The sequence below is a fragment of the Capra hircus genome, chromosome 18 (assembly GCF_001704415.2).
Source record: "Capra hircus breed San Clemente chromosome 18, ASM170441v1, whole genome shotgun sequence".
Classification (NCBI taxonomy): Eukaryota; Metazoa; Chordata; class Mammalia; order Artiodactyla; family Bovidae; genus Capra; species Capra hircus.
In genome coordinates this window covers 45,785,731-45,807,439 of record NC_030825.1, presented here as the reverse complement: position 1 = coordinate 45,807,439, position 21,709 = coordinate 45,785,731, and the positions used below count along the sequence as shown (strand labels likewise).

Sequence of the window (21,709 nt, the reverse complement as noted above, 5' to 3'; positions counted from 1 at the left end):
TTCATGCACCCTCTGTTCTTTGGTTTAAAGATTTCTTCATACCTTCTCTGCTTGACAGCAGCAACGAGGTCAGGCCCTGAAAACATGGAGAACAAGCTATCTCCATTGGCAGAGGATGTCTCATCACTCGAGCTGGCTGAGTCTCCCTGAGCCCCTGTCCAGCCGCTGTGCAGGCCATCCCTGAAAGCCAAAGAGAGAAGCTGGTGCCAGGCCTCAGGCAGCAAGCCTGGACCCCAGCTAGACAGCCCGAGGCCAGGCCCACCTCCACCCCCACCCCAGCCCTCAGGGAACAGTCTTTTCCTTGCTCTTATCTCACAACCCAATAGTGGTCCCTTGTCTCTCTCCTTCCTCTAAAAATGCCTCAGAAGCTGTGGTGTATATATGCAATTCATGTCTGAGCAAACAAAAAGCTGAGATGGTCTTTAGCTGTGCGGAGTTATTAATCAGGGAGCAATAAGAGGTGTTAAAAAAAAATCACTCCCCCAAAGGTCTTTATGATGAAAATCCATAAACTGTACACCTTTGCCCTTTTTTTTGTAGGCTATAAGGATCACATTCCATAAATGACACAGGTTTCATCACCATGCTCATTTCAGCTAAAGGCTGTGTTGAATAGGCAATTATGTCCTAAACACGACCAAATAAGATCTTTGTCCAGGGCAGAAGAGCCTGTCTCAGAAATCATCAATTCATACCAATGGTGTATGTACAGGGACACCACATGCCACATGGCATTCTAGTCAGTCACGAAACTCTTGACTCCTAAGATCTGACCATGTGCCATTCTCTCACAAGGGGGCCTAGAAATGAATGGCCTGATAAGAGTATACACCAAGGTCCCCTGCAGAACGCCCAGATGCCAAACTCAGCTTCCCGCCCACACACCCAGCACTCACCCTTCTGCAAAGAACTCTGGGAACGGCCAGGTCCGATGGGCATCATCCATGGGTGACCAGTGGCCCCGAGGGTTGCCTGGGCGGCGACCATGTTGGACTTGCCGTTTCTGCTGCATTGCTTGGCTCACTCCTGCCACATAGCGCACAAACTCGGGATCTGAACCCACTGTGTTAAGACAAGAGTAATAAACAGGGTTGGGGGCCAAACTGGCCTCTTTGTTTCCTTCCCTACCTTCTGAGGGTGTCCTGTTGACAAACACAGTGACAAGTGGTGAGGGGCTGCCAGGCATGCGGCCTAGAGTGGGCTGTAGAATTTGCTCAGAAGCCTACTGTGGTGAGGTGGGGCTTTTAGCACACAGGTCTGAAGATGGGGAATGGTCTGTGCACAGGGACTGTGAGAAGCGGTTTGCCTAGGGCAGGGCAAGCTGAATGTGCACAAAGACAGAGAATAAAAAGGTCTGCTGTAGCCAAGGCTAAATTTGAAAGACAAATACTAGTTACTTTAAACATTTCCAATGTCTGGAGCTACATACTTAACAACTAAGAGGATCAGATGATGACTTCAACTAAGAGATAACCTGAAAGTTATCAAAGCATTAGGGTCAGCCAGATAGAGAATACCTGGTCTTCCCCCTTGGGCTCAAGTCTGATCCAATATTCTCCTGGATACTGAGGGCACACCTGCTAGTTCAGCCTGAAGATCGTAAGAGTGATAGTGAGTAGGGTGAAATTTATTAAAGTATGAAGAGGTGGATGGAAACATACTGGACAGAACTGAGTAAGGATGTGCAGGCCAGTACCAGTGGAAGAAAAACAGCAAAGAAGCCATTTAGAGAAAGTCAAACAAAAAGACACAGTATAAAAATGTCTGTAGGTCACAAACTGAATATGACTCATGAGTGAATACTTTCTAGCTTCAAGGTGGGAAAGATACCAGGCCTCAATCCTTAGATTGCTCTCTCTGGGAGCCGCCATGTGTGCACTGCACGAAGATGGCCACAAGAGGGCGCGCAGGGGCTGCATGCGCCTGTGCAGAGGCCGCACTCGGTTCTAGCTGCCCCTGCCTGAAAGGGCGCCTTCTGGAATTCATCCTTCCAGAATGCCCTTCAGTTCAGTTCAGTTCAGTTGCTCAGTTGTGTCCGACTCTTTGCGACCCCATGAATCGCAGCACGCCAGGCCTCCCTGTCTATCACCAACCCCCGGAGTTCACTCAGACTCGCTTCCATCGAGTCAGTGATGCCATCCAGCCATCTCATCCTCTGTCGTCCCCTTCTCCTCCTGCCCCCAATCCCTCCCAGCATCAGAGTCTTTTCCAATGAGTCAACTTCGCATGAGGTGGCCAAAGTACTGGACTTTCAGCTTTAGCATCATCCCCTCCAAAGAAATCCCAGGGCTGATCTCCTTCAGAATGGACTGGTTGGATCTCCTTGCAGTCCAAGGGACTCTCAAGAGTCTTCTCCAACACCACAGTTCAAAAGCATCAATTCTTTGGTGCTCAGCTTTCTTCACAGTCCAACTCTCACATCCATACATGACCACTGGAAAAACCATAACCTTGACTAGACGGACCTTTGTTGGTAAAGTAATGTCTCTGCTTTTGAATATGCTATCTAGGTTGGTCATAACTCTTCTTCCAAGGAGTAAGCGTCTTTTAATTTCATGGCTGCAGTCACCATCTGCAGTGATTCTGGAGCCCAAAAAAATAAAGTCTGACACTGTTTCCACTGTTTCCCCATCTATTTAAGAGCCACGTAGACCTTATGCTGATGGGGTGGCATCTGCAGGAAGCTACATGAAGGACTTGAAGGTAAGAAAGGGATATCCAGAAGGAAAGCTAGGAGTCCTAGGTTAATGACATACAGGCTGTTCGGGCCCCAGAAGAGATTAAAGATGATAAAGTCCTGCCAAACACCATTAATACTCTGGATTTAATTATAGGACTGTCAAAAAATGTACACACTGTTTCTCAGCGATTGAAAAATGTACCACACCAGCCCCCACTGGTGGTGGCTAGAGGAGCTTGCTCTTCCATAGCAGCGTGGAATCGTAAGACCTTCCCCAACGTAGGGGCCCCAAATCCACCCACACAAGGGGAGCAAGAACAAAAGAGCACACACCAGCAGTATGAGGAATTCTGAGAAGACATAAGGAAAAATTCCTTTCCTTTAATTTTAGATAATGCTGGGTACACTTGGTCGGAAATCTTCTGGTCGTTATTTTTCACTTCCATATAACATTTGCTAAATGAGAGTAAAAAGTGATCAATTTGTATCTATTTATCTTGTACCTTGCATGCAGCATGGGGGTCTAGTTCCCTGACCAGGGATGAAACCTGCACCCCTTGCATTGGGAGCTCAGGGTCTTAGCCGCTGGTCACCAGGGAAGAAGTCCCAGAGACGTGCTTTTTTAATCTCTTTTCTAATGCATATTATACCACTTATTTCCTTTGTTTTTGTCTTGCTACATTTGCCAGAAAGTTCAAGACAAAGTCACATGGTATTGGTAGTATCATTTGCCACACTGTTTGGGTCTTGATTTAACTGGAGTTTGTTTCACTGTACAAAGTACTACTTGCTACTGGTAGATAATCTTTTTCATATTCAAGACATTTCCTTCTATTCATGTTTTGAGTTTACTTAAGAACTGCTGGTGTCTTTTACCAAATGTCTTGATGGCATCTTCTGCTGAATTTTTCTCATTTACTGGGTGAAATAACAGATTACTGTACAGGAGCTGAGTTCCTTAGACTGAACTATCTTATTCTACTAAAGTGAACCAGATGTAACTCCTTTGATATATTGCTACATATTCTTGCATCTATCTACATTCCTAAAAAGTTACGTTTTTACAGTAAAATCATGTTGGCTTTGTAACTCCCTTTCCAATCTCTTTTCCTGGAATAGACTGGGTAGGTTTTCCACTACTTGGTGCAATTCTGATCATACATGTTTTGTGAGAAAAGATTCTATTTTCCATTCAGTTTTCTAGCATGGTGTCATCACATCATATGTGATAATGTCTTAAATTAGGGTTTAATAGCTCATTTACTTGGTCTTTGTTGCCATGCACGTTTTCTTGAGTTGCGCCAAGGGCTACCCTCTAGCTGTGGTGCATGGTTTCTCATTGCGGTGGCTTCTCTTGATGCAGAGCACGGGTTCTATGGTGCACAGGCTGTCGTGTGGCACACAGGCTTAGTTGCTCTGGGGCACATGGGATTTTCCCAGATCAGGGATTGAACCTGTGTTGCCTGCGCTGGCAGGTGGATTCTTTACCACTGAACCACCAGGGAAACCCTTCAAGTTCTTTTCATCTCTCCTATGCTGCTGCTAAGTCGCTTTAGTCGTGTCCGACTCTGCGCGACCCCACAGCCGGCAGCCCACCAGGCTCCCCCGCCCCTGGGATTCTCCAGGCAAGAACACTGGAGTGGGCTGCAATTTCCTTCTCCAGTGCATGAAAGTGAAACGTGAAAGTGAAGTCGTTCTGTCGCGCCCGACTCTCGACTCTCGGCGACCCCACGGACTGCAGCCCACCAGGCTCCTCCATCCATGGGATTTGCCAGGCAAGAGTACTGGAGTGGGTTGCTATTGCCTTCTCTGAATCTCTCCTGTATCTGTAGCTATCCTTCTCTTTCCTAATCTTGTTTTTCTTTGCTCTGTCTTTATCAGGATTATAATAAATTGGCTTCTCTATTTTATCGGTTTTCTAAAGACCCTTCTTTTAGATTTGTTTATAATGTTTACTATATTTTTCTTTCAAGTTTATTTAGCTTTGGCTTTTATCCTTTTTTGAAATTGAAGTATAGCTAATTTACAATATCATTTTAGTTTCAGGTGTAGAAAAACTTTTATCCTTAACTCCTCCTCGTAGTTTACTTTTGTTTCTAAATTCTTTTTCTAATTTCCTAAGATAACTCTGGGGAACTTTCACAATGTAGGCCAGGAAAAGCCAAATTCTGTGAAGGTAGGAGGGTGCTTTACCACCTTTCAGGGGTTCTAGACTTCAAGCAAAAGAGAATCGCAGAACAGGTTATGTAATCAGGGAAAAAGAAGCCCACGAAGGGCCAGTCATTTTGGCTGCCATGAATGGGAGGGCTCAGATTCGAGCCCTCTTGACTAATGGGACTTTGAGTCATTCAGCTTCTCTCAGCCTCAATTCTGTCATCTACAAAGTAAGAAAATAGTTCCACTTACCTTCTCAGACTCATTCTAACTACTGCTTCTTCCCTTTGCTGGAGCTGCCCCATACTTGGCATCAGACAGTGAGAAAGGGTCTTTAAAGGGGATTAAGTCACTGCCTCCCACGAGGAAGGCCATGGCAGACAGGCCCTATAAAGTCCTTGGTGATACTATTTAAGCTAAAACTCCAAGGTGGGGAGGGGGCTCACATACCTGCAGGATCAAAAGGCAGAATCTCTCCCAACATCCCGAAGACTCCATCGCTTTGGTCACGGTTTGGCCAGGTGTTATTTCTAGGTCCCTGTGCCTTTTGTCCCAAAACCTCCGACATCACATCATCCAAACAGCTGCTCACCAGACCCAAGCTGTACAAGTCAGAACTGAGATCAGATATGCCAGGCCACTGGCCAAGGGGAGACAGACCAGCTCCGACGGGTTGTGCTGGCTGCTGGGATGAGCCAGGTACCCATTTCCCAGGGGCCCGGGGCTGGGGCGGGGGCTGCTGAGGTCCGACAGGTTGCAGCAGGTGTTGGTAGTACTGGACCTGGGGCTGCGGTTGCTTTGGGGACTGCTGCTGAGGTGCCAGGCCTGGCTGGGGTGTCAGAGGTGTGTGCGCCCCGGCCTGGGGTGGCCGCGGTGGTGGGGGCACTGGCAGTGATGGCTGCTGTGGCTGCATGGCTCCTGCCTTCTGCTCAGTCCCCATGGCTGTGGCAGCAGAGTTACGCCGTGTCACCAGCGGGGAGCCCTGGTGTGACTGGCCCATGTTAAAGCCCGAGAGAAAATCGATCACCTCCTGCATTTCCTGATCGGTTGGCAAATTCATACCCTTCTCGTCCTTGCCATCATCCCCTTGCAGGAAGTTGTCACGCCTCTCCAGGAGAAAACCATTGGCCATGTGATTACTGGAATTCTGAGCTGACTGTGAAGGGTCTGCAGTCCTAGGGAAATTACCAATGTTCAAAATGCTTTGTAGCCTTGAATCCATATTAGTGGGCATTTTGGCCTTCTCTTCCGAACACCCGGCTATGAAGATGTTTTTGGAAGGGGTATTTGGAATGGAATAACTCGTGTTGCTGCTCGAGCTGGGACACGAAGCTTTCTTGGTGAACCGGGAGGTCAGCTTGGAGAATGTCTTTTGCAGGCCACCTGAAGACTTGTTCCCATTCCCAGAAGGCAAGTCAGCCTGATTTCCAAAATCACAGATCTCCCTCTGAAGCTGGATCTGTATGCAGGGTAAAGCTTGTTCCCTATTGAAAGGGAAATGTATTTTTTTAAAAAAAGACAAATATGCAAACTGGACAATAAGATGGGATTGCTTTGGTGTTCAGGAAGGACTTTAAGAATGAAAAGACCTCTTTGGAACTGGGTTCATTTATTTCATAAACATCCCAAAGTTTTAAGAGTACATAATTTAAGCACTTACTATCTACATTTATTATAAAACATCTACCATAGCCAACTGAACAACTAACACTTTCACTTTCACCGTGTCTAACACAGGGCCATGAAAACTACATTAGGATTCTGGAATGAGGATTTTTGAGTGAAACCCTCTGACTGCAACGCAGGAGAGCAAATCACGCCTAGTCTAGCGTGGGAGATGCATTTGGCAGAGGTCGGCTGTGTCCCTGGATGACAGGGGAGCCTGGCAGATCCAGCAGAGGGTCAACAGACTAATCCACACAGCAGAGAGGGGTGAGTGGGCAGGACCCAGGGACACGAGGCAGCCCGGCTTGTCTTTGAAGGTAATTCACAGACAGTGCCAAGAACAGAGGGCTGTTACTTCCAAAGTTTTCTGCATATTTTTTTCCAGTACTGAAAGAAAGTCCTAGAGATGGAAAGGGCATGGGGTGGGGAGCTGGGCAGGTGATGGCTGCAGTGACCCTGGTTAGGTCACCTTGCTGTTCTGGGCCTCTGTGTGCTCAGGAATGAAGACATGCAGAGGGCCTGTGGCTAAATGTTCAAGGTCTCTATCAGTTCTAAAGTTTACTCACAAATAGATAATCTTGCAACTGTCAGCACTTTCAGATATAAATAAATTTAATGCAAGATATAAGTAAATTTTCTAAACACCTTTCTGCTCTGAGTTCATAGGGAGAATGTGAGCTTGGTTAAAATCCCTTTGATGGACTTAACTCTGAAATGATACAACAAATGAAGGCAAAAGTGTTCACAAACTGGGGAGTCTGGGTAAACAAAGGGCGATTCTCTGTTCTATTTCTGAAACTTTTCTGTAAGCTTGAAATTATTCCCAAAAAACAAGTTGACCCAAAGTTCCCCTTCTCGCCTTATTTACTCACATACTATGAGTGACATGAGCTCACATGACCCTGTAAGTGGTCACACTGCTCCTCGGCAGGGACACCCACCTCCCTGCCCTCCAGCGGGTGAGGTCCAGCACCGCAGTGTAGAGCACATCCACCAGGCCCAGCGTCTTCTCGGGATCTAGGCTTCTCTGCAGCAGGGACATGGTAGCCGGGTCTTCTTTCAGGCACCTAGGCACCAATCGGAGAAGGCAATGGCAACCCACTCCAGTACTCTTGCCTGGAAAATCCCATGGACAGAGGAGCCTGGAAGGCTGCAGTCCATGGGGTCGCTAGGAGTCGGACAGGACTGAGCAGCTTCACTTTCACTTTTCACTTTTCACTTTCACGCATTGGAGAAGGAAATGGTAACCCACTCCAGTGTTCTTGCCTGGAGAATCCCAGGGACGGGAGAGCCTGATGGGCTGCCGTCTATGGGGTCGCACAGAGTCGGACACGACTGAAGCGACTTAGCAGCAGCAGCAGGAGCAGCAGCAGGCACCAATCAAGTTGCGTGAGTCTAGGCTGCTCTTCTCCACAACAGGGTTCCAATTTTCAAGCAGGCCTTATACAAAAGGCCACAACTTTTGGCACCAAAGAAATATTTAGTAATCATAAGAATATTTAGAGGTTGACAGGGCTAACACTGGGGCTTGCTGCTCCACAATAGGAAGGGGAAGCAATACAACAGGGCCTGGCATCTCCACAGATTTCTAACTGTCTAGAATCTGTTTAGTACGAAGAGAAGAGTTCGGTGCAGGGGCTGCCTTCCAGGTGTCCTAATGCCCTTTCACTGTCCTACACCAGCTTCAGCCCTGACTTTCCTCCACACAGCAAGAGAGTGAGCCTCCTCTAGCACAAATCAGAACACACCACTCCCCTGTGCAAAACCCTCCAGTGGCATCCTATTGTGGCTGAAATAAAATTCAAACCCCTCACCACAGCGCTCCAGACTCTGTGACCCGGACCTCCTGCCTCTCTGGGCACAATCCTCTTCACTGTCACCTCTTTATGGTGTCCCAACCACAAGGCTTCTCATATGCCCTGAATATGTTGGATCTGCTCACATCTCAGGATCTCTGATGCTGTTGCCTTTGCCTGAACTGCTCCCCTTTGAGAGCTGCTTTCCCGCTGGCATTCAGGTCCCCACTGCCCACCTGGGGCACCTCCATCAACAGGCCTTTTCTGAGAGGGAGAACCAGGAAGATGCCATCTGTTACTGAGTGCTATGGGAGCTAAATGATGCAAATCACACTTGCTGAAGCCACCCTAAGGAGGCGGCAACATCCCCCAGTGTGACTTTGTCTTGAGAAGAAATTTTTGTGAGGGTGTGAACTGGCCAGTCTCAGAAACCCCAGAGAAAGCAAGCAACAAGGCAAGCTCTGCCAGCACCCGACGAGGCCCTGGGCTCCTAGGAGAGAATCCTGGCCAGTGGACCTGGCTGAGGTCCATGCACCTGATTCTCTCAGCCTGGAATCACTGATCTCCAGGACATACTTGCTCTATGTTCTCAAGCCAACTTCTGCTTGTGATCTGGCTGGTCACATGTCCGCCCACTAAGTGAGCATTTTCTGGTCATGCAGAAAGTACTACGGTTTCTGGTGATACTAATTATTTCTTTCTAAAAATCAACAGAATGGTATTTTTATGTTATTCATCAGTCTTGAGAACTGATCAGTAAAATCGCCTGAAGAAACTAAACCTATTCTTTTTGACAAATTACCGTGATTGGCTTAAAACCTTCTACCTGTTCTTAGATAAAACTCTAGTTCCCCAGGGACCCTGCAAGTCCTGGCTTCCACTCCTGTCTTCACCGCCACCCAGCATACCTCCAGTCACACCAGCACACTCCTCAGGTCTCTGCATTTGCTGTTCCTTCTGCCTGCGATGCTTTCCCCATCTGCTCTCTGCGTGGCAGGCTCCTCTCAAATGTCACATCCTTAAAGAGACCCTTCATGACTGACATCCTCATCCAAAATAGCTTCCTCTTGCCATCTCTACCTGTTATTCTCTAACAGATGATGTCACTCTACTCTTATTCCCCTCATACACTTGCCAGTGCTTGAGCTTAACTCCTATGCTTATCAGCAGTCCCCTCCCCAACCCCCACGCCATTACAAGGCCAGCTCTATTAAGGGCAGGGACCCTGTCTGTCTTGCTTCTGATTTAATTCCCAGAGCCAAAACAGTGTCTGTCACATATTAGGTACTCAGTAAATATTTGATGAAAGAAGGAATGGGTAACAGCTTAAATATGACAGTTTAAAAATCTAAGTAAGATACTACTTTTGGGGGGAAAAAAAGAATTTAGATATTTCATTATGCTAAAAGCAAAGCAAATAATAAATTCTTGACTAGTTTTGCTAAAAATTTCACTTTCTCTAAGTTGGAGTAAAGCAATTACTTCTTTTTGAGTTCTTCTTAACAAGCACATATTCTGTAAATTGAAACAAAAACATGAAAACTGTGCCATTTTTACCAAAAGTAGCCAGCAGAGGGAGCCTCTGTAGTCTGTGAGGTCTTTCAAGGATGGGCAATGAATTACAAAGGAAATCAATCAAAAAGGGAGAGTTCTGGAAGTAAACTGCATTGTTAACCATTTTAGTACTAGCTGTTTATATTTACCCAATTATCCAAGAGTTGGAAATGTTTTCTTTAAAATGAGAATCCTAGTTAAGTTTAGTATTTTTCAGTAAGAACCTGAATTAGAAAACAATTTCAGGAACACAAAACTCTTACAAAAACGTGAGCTTTTAATTTACTGCTTGGGGAATTCCTTGCCAGTTCAGTGGTTAGGACTCCACACTCTCACTACTGCAGGCCCGAGTTCAATCCCTGATTAGGGAACTACGATCCTGCAAGCTGAGTCCATAAAAAAAAATCTACTGTTTGATAGGAATGAAGACATGAATATAAATTAACTAATAATCAAATTTAGAAATTTATGGAGAAACTCACAGAAGGGAGATTCTGGGACATGACGTGAATCACCAACCCTTCAGATGGTAAAGCATCTGTCTGCAATGCAGGAAACCGGGTTCAATCCCTGGGTCAGGAAGATCCCCTGGAGAAAGGAATGGCAACCCACTCCAATATTCTTGCCTGAAAAATTCTATGGACAGAGGAGCCTGCTGGGCTACAGTCCATGGGGTCACAGTCGGAAATGACTGAGTGACTTAACACTTTTGCTTTCACACTTGATATATTAACAAATTCTAAAACTTCAAGCAGAATCTCCACTGGACCCCCTTCACGTTTCAAGAAGAAATGGTTTAAATACAATTCAAATGCATTACCCAAATACCATGTTAGTCCACACGGGCCCAAATAGTGTCAATATTCCTTACTATCTCTTCCTACCTAATTACTTCAAACATTTTCTATATAGTTAAATATTCATTCTGCCCATGATTTTAATAGCAAAATTCTTCCAATATATGTTTAATTTTTCCTATTTACTAATGAAACTGTGCTGAATCTGTAGGCACATCACAAGGATAAATCCCTAGACATGGAACTGCTGAGGTCACAGCCCTTATTTTAGGCTTCTGACAAATGAAACTGCCCTCCAGAAAGGCTGTGTGATTTATTCAACAACATCTGTGCCAGTTTTTGTACAGTCTGGACCAAACCTAGTACTGTTATTCTAAAACGATTTAATAACATGATGGGCAAAATGACACTGTGTTTTCTGCTTTGCCTTCCTTTCTTTGTTAGGGGAGGTTATACATGTTCTTCATCTCTTTGTTGACCATGTCGCCTCTGATTTACCAGTCTACATGCTTTGCCCATTTCTTACTGATCTGTAGGGGCTTTTGTTTGAATAAATTAAGAATACTTCATTAGTTTATAAATATAAGCAAATAATTAAAAATGAAATAGCTCAGTCTGCCTCCAGATTTTCAGTGACACTGGGCGTGTGATGACATGACCTCTAGGTCAGCAGGGTTGTTGCTGGAACAAAGGAGAAGAAATTCTATGTTTTATACTCAGCTTCAGAGAAATGCTGGGTGACTTAAAGAAAATGATATACTCTGTTCAAAAGCTGTGGACTCAGTAACAAATTTGTCACAAGCAATGCAATCTTTCCAAAGATGTGCAAACATCAACCAAAGCTTAGGCCTGCATTAGCGTAAGAGTCATGTTACCATGTGGATGGGACTTGAACCACAATTCTGGAGCCTTCTAAACTGATCTGGGGGGCATAGGCTTCTTTATTTTCGATCTGTGCTGTGTCAACTACCACCTAAGAGAGAAACAAAAACAACAATCAGCCTTCAAAGAGAAAAGTGGATCATAAACAAATCAAATGCATGAGCCTATCAATGCTGAGCGACTCTGGTAAGACAGCAAACTATCTGGCAACACAGAAACACACAGGCCAGTCAGGAATCCCACGGAGACAGCAGCAAGTAATAAAGATGACTGAAAGCAGTAATACAAAAAAACAGAAACTGCATTCTAGGTGCAGGATGTACTGAACTTTGCAATCATTTTTAGTACTTCTTCCAAGCTGTAAATATGTTAATTAGGAATTAATTTGTTTCCTTCATCTAAGTATTTTTTCACTTGATGCACTTGAAAGAAGTAAAAATGTCATTAAAAATCAAACCAATGCTTTTAGAGCAGCCTACGTGTCATGACCAAATATGAGCCAGAAGATGGTGAGGCTTTTTGTTAAGGCCACTTTATCCTCAGCCATCAATAAGAACAGAATTACTTCAGGAAAAATGCAGAACCAATCCTTTCTCAGTGATTTTCTCTTGTTTTATTTCTGGTCACACTGTGCACTTGTGGGACCTCAGTTCCCCAACCAGGGACTGAATCCGGGCCACAGCTATGAAAGCATGGAGTATTAACCACTAGACCACCAGGGAACTTCCTGGAAGAGAGTTGTTTCTTTCTTCAGCTTTTTGTTTTTTGTTTTTTTTGGCTGTGCCATGCAGCATGTGGGATCTTAGTTCCCTGACCAGGGATTGAACCCGTGGCCCCTGGATTGGAAGTGTAGAGTCTCAACCACTGGACTACCAGGGAAGTCCTGAGGAGAGTCTTCAACATTACACAGATGGTATAGTATCCTTTGTAATTCAAAGGGTGTGACAAAGTGATGAATATATTTTCAAATAACTAAAACAAATTTAAGAAAATAATCATAAAACACTTTAAACACAAATCTGTACTATTTCAGGAAGGGCGAAGCTGTGCAGAGTTGCTTATTAGGAGTCCAGATTCAGCACCTAATGGAGCCGATTTCCATAGCTGTAAAGAGAGCTCCCACAGCCAGTCTGCAGTGTCCTTTAGAAAAGACTTCCTGTCCAAGTAACAGCCATTGTTGGAACAAGCAGGTGTTTCCTCTCTCCTCCCATCCCCAGAACAGGAATCTAAAGTTTCTTCATCAGTCACACACAAAGGCGCTCTGGGATCAAGGAGCAGAGAACTAGGAAGAAGTTTTTGCTCTCTGAATAACATGGAACATTTTTTTTAACTGCTGTTTTCTCAAAACTGCCTTTGGGTCTTCCTGCCTTATTTTACACACTCCTTTCTAGAGAACTTACTGACATGGTTCCCCTGCTGCTGCTGCTTAAAATGGTCTTTGGGAATATGGATCAATCTACTCAAGGCAGTGGGCTCCAGGGGTCTCCAATTTACTCTTTTTCTCGGGGGTTCCTATACTAAGGAACAGATTTTAAGGGAAATGTAACTCAACACTGTGGACAGGACCCACCTGGCCCTCTACAAAGCAAGTACTACCCTGAGCTGGGCCACTGGAGCGCTCACCCGCACCAAACAGAAGGACTGCACCCTCCCAACAGCTCCCTTTATGAATAAAGCAGGAAGCAGAGTAGAAACAGCTCTTTAATTACCTTGATCTCTAATTAGCTTCCTTTAATCTCTGAAATGCTATGCATGTGTGCTGCGTTGCTTTTCTCGTGTCAGACTCTGTGTGACCTGCTGGGCTGTAGCCCACCAGGCTCCTCTGTCCATGGGATTCTCATGGAGGAGAACCTCCTGGAGGAGGACCTATAACACTTCAAAAAGCAATCTTTCATGCTAGAACATAGGATAAATACATAAGGTGCACAGATCAAAGGTGCCTGACAAAAACCTAGATGTTGTTACGTCCCTGGTGGTCCAGTGGCTAAGACTCCACAATCCCAATACAGGGGGCCCAGGTCTGAGCTCTGGTCAGGGAACTAGATCCCACATGCAGCAACTAAAGATCCTGAGTGTCACAAAAGACCCGGTGCAACCAAATAAATAGTGAAAAAAAACAAAAATTAAAGACATCTAGATGTTGATTTCCTAACCCCACCCAAATTTGGCAAAAGTTATTCTTCTCACCGAAGGTGAAGAGATCAAACTTAGTTTGGAGTTGCTGTTGTTATTTTTATTGTATAAAAGGAGATAAACAGAGAGCTGGGGTACAAAGTGACTGGATGGGGCACTACTTATACCATCAGAGGAGGTGATGTTGGAGCTGACATATGGAAAATGAGAAAGAGTGAGTCACACAAAGATCTGAGAGGAGTATTCTCAGGGAAAAGGAACATCAAGGGCAACACCTGAGACAGGAAGAAGGCTGCTGTGTTTGAGCAACAGAAAGACACCCACTATAGCCCTGGAGAGTCAGGCCAGGTGAAAGGGCCTACCAAATCATCACTAATGTAATGGTTTCCTTAAAATCTGGAAAGCCTGAGACACCGTTTTGCAACTAAGTCCCCTGCAAATACATAACATCAATCTAGTAAAGGACCAAAAAAAGACATTTTAATGATGCTCTTCCTTTCCCATCTTGTCTAAACTCTGCAGCAACCAAAGGGCTGTTTATATTATCCAATGTTTTCACACATGAGCCCACACCACATGCTCACGTGCTTAAAATGTCTTCCTCTACTTTCCCCAGTCCTTCACAAGTGTTCACTCACCAGTCCGGCCTGGCCAAACAGCAGCTGCACGGCAGTCTTGCAGGCACCCCGCCACGTGGATGGGCACACCTGGTTCAGGACTTCAGTCACAGGAAAGTCGTCCCTGGGCGTAATTCCATTATAGCAGCCTGCCTCCTTGATCAGCTGCAACATCGTATGCTACAGATTGATAAAAAGAAAGTTCACACCTCAAAATAAAGCCACACAAGGTTCCAAAATTTACAGAAATGCATTTATAGGTACAAAATAGCCCTCAAGAGAAGAGAATTTTATGTTCTCCCAAGTCACTTAATTTTGATTTCTTAAGTAATTCTCATCAATTACCTTCAAAGATTTTCTCAAACCTGTGACTGGCTAGATATGGACACATGTGCATTAATACACATATGTGATTTCTATTCTAGCACAAAACACAGCATTATTTAACAATCTACTGATGCAAATTGGCTAAGGAATTTTGAAGTTCTGAATCCCTCTGAATAAGGAAAGAAAATTATCTGATACAAGTAAATACCAGAAAACTTCATCCTTATTCTGGATGAAAAAGTGGTCAGCACGAGCTCCAATTCCAGTCTGCAACTTTCTAGCTGTGCGGCCTTGGGCTCTAGTTCCTCTATCTGTCAAGTGGGGAAAAGGGCTGTGCCCACCTCATGGGTGAGCATTAACTGAGACGATACATGGGGAACATTTGACACATGCCTGGCACATAGGACGCTCCACAAATGGTCCTAATTACTTCAGTACTAGGGTAAGATTTCTCCTCTTATTTATTTCACTGAAACATTAACCATAAAGAGCCTCCTAGGTTCTGACAGAAACACAGGACAAAGGGGCCTCAGCTAGAGGATTAAGGGATGTGACCCTTGAGAAGAGGACTTAAAGTAGACAAAGACCTGATGAATAAGTGTGGGGGTGAGGCTGGGGCTGTGAGACAGCCAGGAAGTGAGAGCCTGTCCCAAGAGCATAACCACAAACAACATTTTTATAGTGTACTTTCAAAACCTTTTATTTTATACACTTTGAACAAAATCATAAATGAAATTAACTTGGCGAAAGTCTCTTTACAAAAGTTACCCTAGGAGCTTCTGGGCTGGAGAACACAGGGAGATGCTGGGACTGTGCTGCCTGGAGAGAACAGGGAACTGCCAAGCTCCTTCCCCAGGCATCTCTTCCATCTGGCTATTCCTGAGTTACATTCTTTCACAACAAACCGGTGATCCAGAACTCTCCCAACAAGATGGACTTCATAGCAACAGCATACCCCGATCAAGGTACTGTACGGATAGTACACCGTGGCAGATACAGCACATGCCTGAAGAAGTTCATGTATGGCCCTGTGACTATAAAATAGTCACGGCCACTCTCTTAAATGCCAAAGTTTCCTTGAACCCCTTTCACACTCTTCCTGGACTCCCCCAGCCTCTCTTCTGGCTCCAGAGACCACCTGTCTGTGAGGACCCAGGCCCTGATCCCACTTCAGAGCTCTAGATCCATACATCCAACTGCCTGCTGGATGGCTCCACTTGGACATCTCAAAAGCAATCTTAAAATCATGTACAAAAATGTATTTTTGACGACTATCGCCAAGCCTTAATAAGCAGCACCAAAACTGCTGTCCAAGCCAGAAACTTGGGCCTCATCTCCCTTCCCCTCCCTCTCATAGCCAGTTAATCCTGGAGTCCTGCTTATTACAACCTCTAGGTTGCTCCTGAATCCTTCCACTTGCCTCCCATTATCACCAGATGGGTCCATGGCCAAAAGCCTTCAGTGCTGCTCTCCTTCCAGCCAAAAGTCTATCCTGAAGCCAGGGGGATCTTTCAGAAATGCCAGTCTAATCACGTGACCTGCCATGGTGGGGCACCAGCCTTGAACTGGGGGCTTTCCATCTCCCCGGGCTGCTTCTCCAGCCTTGGGCAGTGCCATGTCTCCCCTTGTTCTAGACTCTCAGGTCTGACTACATGTTAGAATTACCTGGACAACTTTTACAAACTGGAAGAGCCCAGCCCTCATTTCAGGACAATTAAATCCAAATCCTACCAGGGACTGTACTGGATAGCCAGAGGACACCCTGCTTCAGCTCTAAGGAAGGCCTTCAGCTCTTGGGACAGGCTCTCACTTCCTGGCTGTCTCACAGCCCCAGCCTCACCCCAACACTTATTCTTCAGGTCTTTCTCTGCATTAAGTCCTCTTCTCAAGGGTCACATCCCTTAATCCTCTAGCTGAGGCCCCCTCGTCCTGTGTTACTATCACAACCTAGGGGGCTGTCAAATCTCCTAGCCTGGTACTAACGGTTGCTCAGTAAAGACCTATCAAATGTGTGTGTGCGGTGGCGGGGGGGGGGGACACGTCACTCTGCTCTGCTTCTAGACAACAGTTTACTGAGGAAGGTCAGTGCCTCCTGGCTTCAGTTTTGCTTTTTAACCCAGATTCTTTACAAGCCGCCAGGTGTCCTTAAGAACTCTATTTTCACGTTCACAACCGGGTTGGAGGAACCCCATGGGAAGCTACCGTCTTGAGTTTCAGGTTGTCGGCGGCCGACTCGTTGAAGGAGACCCCCTTCAGGAAGCTTGATCCTATCTGCACGGGCACAGTGGGAAGCTCACACTGCATGGGCTGTGGCGGAGTCTGCCTCCGCCCCGTCTGCTGGGCCTCTGCCTCGCTGCAGCAGCCCTGGAAAATGGGTGGAGAGGACAAGAGAGGTGACCCGCGGCTCAGCTCTCAAGACGACTGGCTCACGTGGATGGCACGACTGGCACACCACAGCTCACCGGAGCCACCAGACGGAATAACGTACCTGCAAACTGGCTTCTATTGCCTTTGGATTCAGGTGGAAACCAGCTTTCATTGCGTATTCACAGTGACCTAAGCTTTCCAGAGCTATTTTATATGCCTGCAAAGAAATTGTTTTTAAGAATCAAGATTACATAGTAGATTTTAAACTGACACGGTCCAATGAAAATAGAAATCGTAAATTTCTATAGTTATTAAAAGACATGAAGCCAACTACTATCCTATTACTTTTCCAGTTGGTTCAACATCAAAACTTTAACTCCTCCCCTTGTTTTCATTCCTCAGATATTAATGTGCTAGTTTTGAAAAACATACTTGCAGAGCACTATCAATTTTTATGTTCAGTTCTTTTAGCTGGTGCTCGGGAATTGCTGCACTTTGAGAACAGAAGAGCTGCTGAACTTCAATTCCCGCCAGGCGGCCATCACAGCCTCTTTCTCTCAGTCTAGACGTTGCCTGCAACAGAAATAATGACTGGTAGGTAAAAGAAGATGCTACAGATACTAGCAAAATTAAAAAAAAAAAAAAAAAACAAGAAACAATGAAAATAAAGCAAGAAACTATCTAAGCATTAGTCATTCTGGATTATTATTCTATTATGAAGAGAGCAGCCAGAAATTCTGAAAGATTAAACCAAGCACTGATGAGAAAACAAACCCAACATAGCACTACCTTATTTAAGAAACCCCCTGGGAATTCCCTGGTGGTCCAGTGGTTAGGGTTTGACACTGTCACTGCTGAGGGCCTGGGTTCAATCCCTAATCTGGGAACTGAGATCCCACAAGCCTCATGGCACAGTCAAAAAAAACCCTGCAAAAAGACTTACCTACCTGTTACATATATATATATATATATATATATATATATATATATATATATATATATATAACATTTTAAGTTTCTCTGCTTTAAAAAGATAAATACCCTAGCATGTTGGCCCTTGAAGTTTCCAAAATTAAAAAATGTATCTATTTGGTTGAGTGGTCCTTTACACCAAAGTAAAAAAACCTCACCAACAGGAAAAAAACTACATTGTAACATTAAAGGAGAAACCGAACTTTTGAAATCCTCATAGAAAAATGAAATACTTATTGTTTAGTCATTAAATATATGCTTATGAAGAGTACATTGAACTTCCCAGGTGGCTCAGTGGTAAAGAATTTGCCTACTAAGCAGGAGACACAGGTTCAGTTCCTGGGTTGGGAAGATACCCTAGAGAAGGAAACGGCAATCCACTGCAGTATTCTTGACTGGGAAACTCCATGGACAGACAAGTCTGGTGGGCTACATTCATGGAGTCACAAAGGGCTGGACATGACTTAGCAACGAAACAACAACAATGAATACATAAGACAGAAAAAGAAGACATAAGGACATAAGACAGAAAAACAGGAAGACTAGTCTGTGTCTTGTGATGAAATGCTAGTTATCTATACATATGGATCAGGACTAGAGAATATAGAAAAATATATATTCGATTTATTAGATGTAAGGAAGGATTCAGGATGAACTGTCTTTCAATTTTTTCAACATCTATTTTTATTGCAATAATACTTGTGCAACAAATAACAGTTTTAAACAGTAAATTTTTGTTCTTCTAGGTTAATGGAGTTCTAACATTTACCAACACTGCAAGACTGAAGGAAATTAAGCAGCTATAATGTCATAGATTTCCAAAGCTTCACAAATTCTATATGAAGACCAATCACTCCCTGCACCCTAATAGTCTCACATTTTAAAACCATTTGACTCTCTTTCTAGAACTCTTCATTTAGTCGAAATATGTAGCTCACAAGGAGTACGTTAGAGGAGTCACTGGATAGACAGTGGAGCACCAGTCCTGGTCCCTATAATCTTGGAGCTAAAGGCTTCGTAGGTTGAAAAGGCAAGCAAATAAAACATTTGAAAAATATAAAATGGAAAAACACATCCCAAGGGAAATAAAGAACTGTGACAGGGAGCACCCAAGAAACTGAGAAATCATCATTGAGGCTGCATTTAAAGAGGAGGAGGCAGTCAACAGAAGTGCAGGGTCGGGGAAGGGATGGACAGGCAGAGATGGAGGCGCAGGAACTAGAACCCAGGGAGCGGGGAGAGGGGCCAGAGGCGGCTGGTGGGGAGGCAGGAGCCAGACTATGCGGGACTAGGCAGGTCAAGGGACAGGTCTACCCCTTACCCTAAGGAAAGAGGGAGAGATGAGGGGCAGCAAGACAGGAAAGGGAGAAGCAGGCCCAGACTCTGAAGACGTCAGGGGAGAGTAAGGATCCCCTGAAATAAGTCCGTGACGGTGGACACAGAATGAAGGGACAGCTCTACAATAGCCTTCTGGAGGCAGGGTCTGCGGGGCTTTCGTATGGACTGGATGCAGTTGTGACAGAAAAACTGGAGGGTAAACGTCAGGTTTCTTGCATAAGGGACCCAGTGTGAGAGGGCACTACTTGCTAGCGCAGGGACAGTTTGAAGAGGAACAGGGGTATGTGGGAAGGCAAGGGCTGAGCCATCTGAAGACCTGAGGAGGTCTGAACATGGGGGCCTGAGGCCACAGGAGAAGGGAACTGGGCACACACGCGCCACAGCCCCAGCACACAAGAGGTTTTCAACGTTCCAAGACTAGATGGAGGCCCTCCGAGAAAAGGACATGTAGAACTGGGCCTTGAGGAACTCACATTCGTAAGTTATGTGGAAGAGAAGATAGCAAAGTGGTTGGAGAGGCTAGCCTAGGAGGTAAGAGGGTAACTAAGAGCACTTGGTTCTTCATAAGGAGAGGGGATTTCCAGGGCCCAAGTCGCTGTGAGCTGCTAAATGGAGTCAATGGGATCCCTGGATTTCTGCCAATGTTTCTGGCAACACGGAAGGCACCAGTGACCTTGACAAGATAAGGCGTGTTCTGGTGGAGGACTGGAAGCCAGATTTTAGTGAGCTGAATGATGCCCGTTATATATAAAGCTTCATATTGTGCAAAACAATACACATATGGATACACACATATAGAATAAAACTATAAAAATATGCATAGGAGTCACACTCCAAAATCAAAAGAGGTTCTCTCTAGAGAGAAAGGAACATGAAAAAGACAGTGGAGAAGTATAAAGGGAATTCAACTGCATTTGCAACTATTTTTCTGTCAAAAGGTATGAAGCAAATGTGGCAAAAAGTGAAGATTTGCTTGACAAAGCTGAAAGGAAGATAGATGGTTATGTATGTGACATTTCCTATATGCTTGAAATATCTGATAATAGTAATCTTTTTTTAGGGTGAATCAAAGGTGAGGCAAACAATTCTTCCAAGAAGCTGACTATGAAAAGAGCAGAGAAACAGGACAGAGCATGGAGGATTTTTATTTGTAAGTCTATTTGTGTATTGGTGGGAATATGCTGAGGAGGTGGGAGACAAAACCTAGGGTCCCAGCACAGAGGCCCTGAGGGTGGGGACAGGGTGGAGAGAGGCAGACTCTGCACAGGAGTGGAGGGCGCCTCCTCTGCTGTAACGAAGAGGAAGGAACAGGAGAGGGTCTGAATGGGAGAGGTGTGTCATCTGGGTGGAAATGGAGAAGAGGGGCTGCTGCTAGGTACATTCTGTTTTCTCAGTGTGTAGGGGGCAGGGTCACTGGCTGAAAGCAAAGTAAGGAAGGCAGAAAGCCAGGGCAGACAGAAGTGGGTGAAGGAAAAGGTCAAGGCCAGGAGGTCACAGGAGCACCAGAAGGCTGCTCACTTGGGCTGGGATCTCAGCATGAATGATACCCACAGGTTGGGTAGAGAAGACCTTGAGTCACGTACAAGGCTGTAGAGTGTGAGCAGCATGATCAGGAGACTGCAGTCAGGAGGGCACAGAGGGCTGTGAGGTGAGAAGATAAAGGTGTGGACCCCACTGCCCGGCCACTTGCAATGAAGTCAGCAGGTATCACTCCTGCACTCAGCCCCCAATTAGCACTGCATGGCTGCTGCTCCCATAAACACCAAGAAAGCAGAGGAGAATCTTTAAGATGGAAGAGACCAACACAGCGAAAAGAAATTGAGAAGAAATAACAAAGCAACGGAACATCATAAAACTGAACTAAGTAAACAACAGAACATATAATGTTAAAATGTTGAAAGATGTTTACAAATTTGATTAGAGGAGATTTCTAAAACAAAATCAAATAGTTTGCCAATTTAATTGAGATTATGAGTCAACTAAATATTATAATATAAATTCTCTTTTACTCTGTGAAATGGAACAGTAAATCCTAGTTAAAGTGTTGACTTGCAAGCCTTTTTTTCCAGCCTCAGAAACAAAGGAGTATTAAAATACCAACAAAAACAGTGTCATTGCTGACTGCATCCCCACCTAGCTACCTAGCTGACTGCTTACTCCACTTACCCTCCAGCCTCTTTGCCCTGGTCCCTCTTTCTAAAAACTTTGCTGCACTTCTTGTCAAAGGCCTCTCCTCAACCCTGTTTTTGTAAAGCCCTTTCTCCTAGGAGGCTATGAGTAGAGGCTGTCTTCCCAGTACCTGGTGCATGCCTGGTGTGAAGTGAGCATTTACAAAGGCATTCACTGTTAAATGAATCAACAATCTAACGACAGCAGCTGAAAACTCACACTTCTAAATAAAAAGGCCCTTTTAAGAACCAACAGGCA

At 45.0% G+C, this 21,709-nt stretch overlaps 1 protein-coding gene across 5 annotated transcripts in view; it reads right to left on the bottom strand.

Moving 5' to 3' along the window:
• The window catches only part of KIAA0355 (KIAA0355 ortholog), an 82,530-nt gene that overhangs the window by 5,488 nt on the left and 55,333 nt on the right, over nt 1-21,709 (bottom strand). For all 5 annotated transcript variants that reach the window (XM_018062293.1, XM_018062290.1, XM_005692248.3 and 2 more), the window contains 9 exons: nt 17,405-17,545; nt 17,094-17,189; nt 16,808-16,969; nt 14,300-14,458; nt 11,522-11,619; nt 7,441-7,566; nt 5,285-6,318; nt 897-1,062; nt 43-180 (listed from right to left, as the gene is read on the bottom strand). In XM_018062293.1, coding sequence (XP_017917782.1) covers nt 43-180; nt 897-1,062; nt 5,285-6,318; nt 7,441-7,566; nt 11,522-11,619; nt 14,300-14,458; nt 16,808-16,969; nt 17,094-17,189; nt 17,405-17,545 — 2,120 coding nt within the window. The remainder of the gene's footprint in view (nt 1-42; nt 181-896; nt 1,063-5,284; nt 6,319-7,440; nt 7,567-11,521; nt 11,620-14,299; nt 14,459-16,807; nt 16,970-17,093; nt 17,190-17,404; nt 17,546-21,709) is intronic.